Source organism: Lolium rigidum, chromosome 6, assembly GCF_022539505.1.
Source record: "Lolium rigidum isolate FL_2022 chromosome 6, APGP_CSIRO_Lrig_0.1, whole genome shotgun sequence".
NCBI lineage: Eukaryota > Viridiplantae > Streptophyta > Magnoliopsida > Poales > Poaceae > Lolium > Lolium rigidum.
Genome location: NC_061513.1, coordinates 85,693,514 through 85,695,546, shown reverse-complemented (window position 1 = coordinate 85,695,546; position 2,033 = coordinate 85,693,514). Strand labels below are relative to the sequence as shown.

Sequence of the window (2,033 nt, the reverse complement as noted above, 5' to 3'; positions counted from 1 at the left end):
GATAATTTTTTAGCCCGAAAAAAAGTTTCTCGAAACATATCAACATGGGTGCTAGTTTTGAAGATCTCGTCGAGACAAATTTATTGGTGAAAGCGAATCTTAATTTGGAGTTGTCATTTGAAAGTTAAAACGTTTTGAATTTACAAATTTGGAAAAGATTCCGCTGACATCAGCAGATTCGTCTATTTGTGTATGCATGCAGAATTTTCCCTCAATAGCTTGCACCAGGTTGATAATTTTATACATTTACTGATGATCACTCAAGTACGGAGGAGTTGACTATTCAGATAGAGAGGGTTGATAACTTTTAGCCCGAAAAAAAATTTCTCGAAACATATCAACATGGGTGCTAGTTTTAAAGATCTCGTTGAGACGGATTTATTGGTGAAAACAGATCTTAAATCAGAGTTGTCGTTTGTGAGATAAAACATTTTGAATTTTCAAATACGGATTTAAAGTTGCTAACACGACTTTCCATAATTGGACTGTCGGAAACCGATCGCTCTTCTTTAACCTGGCGATCGAGCGCCAGCTAGGGCCGCCCCTCTCTAGCCGTCTCCGCGCCCCCTTCTCATCCCAGCTAGTACAATCTGTTCGTCCCTTGCGAGTTGCGACGTAACCGCCCCGTGTGAACAGGATCAGAACGGTGGTGCATGCCTCCTTCCCGCTAACGTACCCCCCCTTTTAGCTCTAAAACTGCCACGCTATGGAGGACGCACAGGGGTGGGTACGGCCGTCATGTCGCCGTACCTACTCCTGGGGATGGACCGCTCCCTTCACCGTGCAAGCTCCAGTTCGGCGATCCGCTGCCGCCGGCGTCAATGCTCCCCTCGGTGCGCCTGTCTTCGGCTAGAGAAATCGCGGCACCCCGACGAGGATTCATGACCTCCCACACCGTCACCCTGATCCTGTTGCGCCATTGCGTGGCGATCGAAGGCTGCAGATCGTCCTGCTGGTGCGTTCATCTCCTCGATCGATCCGTGCCTCCTCGCTCCCCACCAATGGGAGCCGATCACGAGGATCGTGTGCTTGCTTCCACGCACGGCCAGCCATCAGATCCGAAACCTTCTCCTAGACGTCAAGAGCGAACCGCCTCTCGCGCGCATCAGGCACCTATAAATACCCACCACCTCTCTCCCCACCCCTCATCCCACAATTCAACTCGTCGCCTTCGGTTTCGATCGAGTTCTTCCACAACCCAAATCCGCAGCAGTTCCAAGTCGACGAGTCGAGATCGATGGCGCGTACGAAGCAGACCGCCCGCAAGTCCACCGGCGGCAAGGCGCCCCGGAAGCAGCTCGCCGCGGGCATGGTTCGTCTAGATCGTCCCCTCTCCCGATTCGCTACATGCACGCCGATCGCTATGCTGTTGCGGTTTCCACGATCGTTCGCTGCATGCCGTTGCGGTTTCGCCGATGGCTAACTTTCGCGTGTTTTGATTTCAGGCGGCGAGGAAGTCAGCCCCGACGACCGGCGGCGTGAAGAAGCCCCACCGCTACAGGCCCGGCACCGTCGCGCTCCGGGAGATTCGCAAGTACCAGAAGAGCACGGACCTTCTCATCCGCAAGCTGCCGTTCCAGCGCCTGGTGCGGGAGATCGCGCAGGACTTCAAGACGGACCTCCGCTTCCAGAGCCACGCCGTGCTCGCGCTCCAGGAGGCGGCCGAGGCCTACCTCGTCGGCCTCTTCGAGGACACCAACCTCTGCGCCATCCACGCCAAGCGCGTCACCATCATGCCCAAGGACATCCAGCTCGCGCGCCGCATCCGTGGCGAGCGCGCCTAATTTAGCAAGCCCTAGCATGCACGGCCCAAGATCGATCAATGCATGCGCCCCTTCTAGTTGATTGATTCGATCCGGCTTTCAGTTCTCCTTAATTAGATCGTAATAAGGAAAGTTCGTTGTCGTTGTAAGAAACTCGTGATTATCTGCTGTTGGATTTTTTTTGGTTTGCCCTAATTAAGGGTTATAGACCAATATTCGTGTTTGCTAAAGATTTTATTGATATTTCTTACGGAATAATGGTCGAGTTGT

The 2,033-nt window shown here is 52.9% G+C and overlaps 1 protein-coding gene across 1 annotated transcript; it reads left to right on the top strand.

Moving 5' to 3' along the window:
- Positions 1-1,237: 1,237 nt before the first annotated feature.
- LOC124666210 (histone H3.3-like) lies at positions 1,238-1,784 on the top strand. Its single transcript, XM_047203560.1, has 2 exons — positions 1,238-1,312; positions 1,446-1,784. The coding sequence occupies exons 1-2, from the start codon at positions 1,238-1,240 to the stop codon at positions 1,782-1,784; spliced, it is 414 nt and encodes a 137-aa protein (XP_047059516.1).
- The last annotated feature ends 249 nt before the right edge of the window (positions 1,785-2,033 follow it).

Excerpts from the sequence above, each read along its gene's own strand:
- LOC124666210 (XM_047203560.1), top strand. The coding sequence starts at position 1,238 with ATGGCGCGTACGAAGCAGACCGCCCGCAAGTCCACCGGCGGCAAGGCG. Across the intron at positions 1,313-1,445 it reads AGCAGCTCGCCGCGGGCATG|GCGGCGAGGAAGTCAGCCCC; the intron begins GTTCGTCTAGAT and ends TTTTGATTTCAG.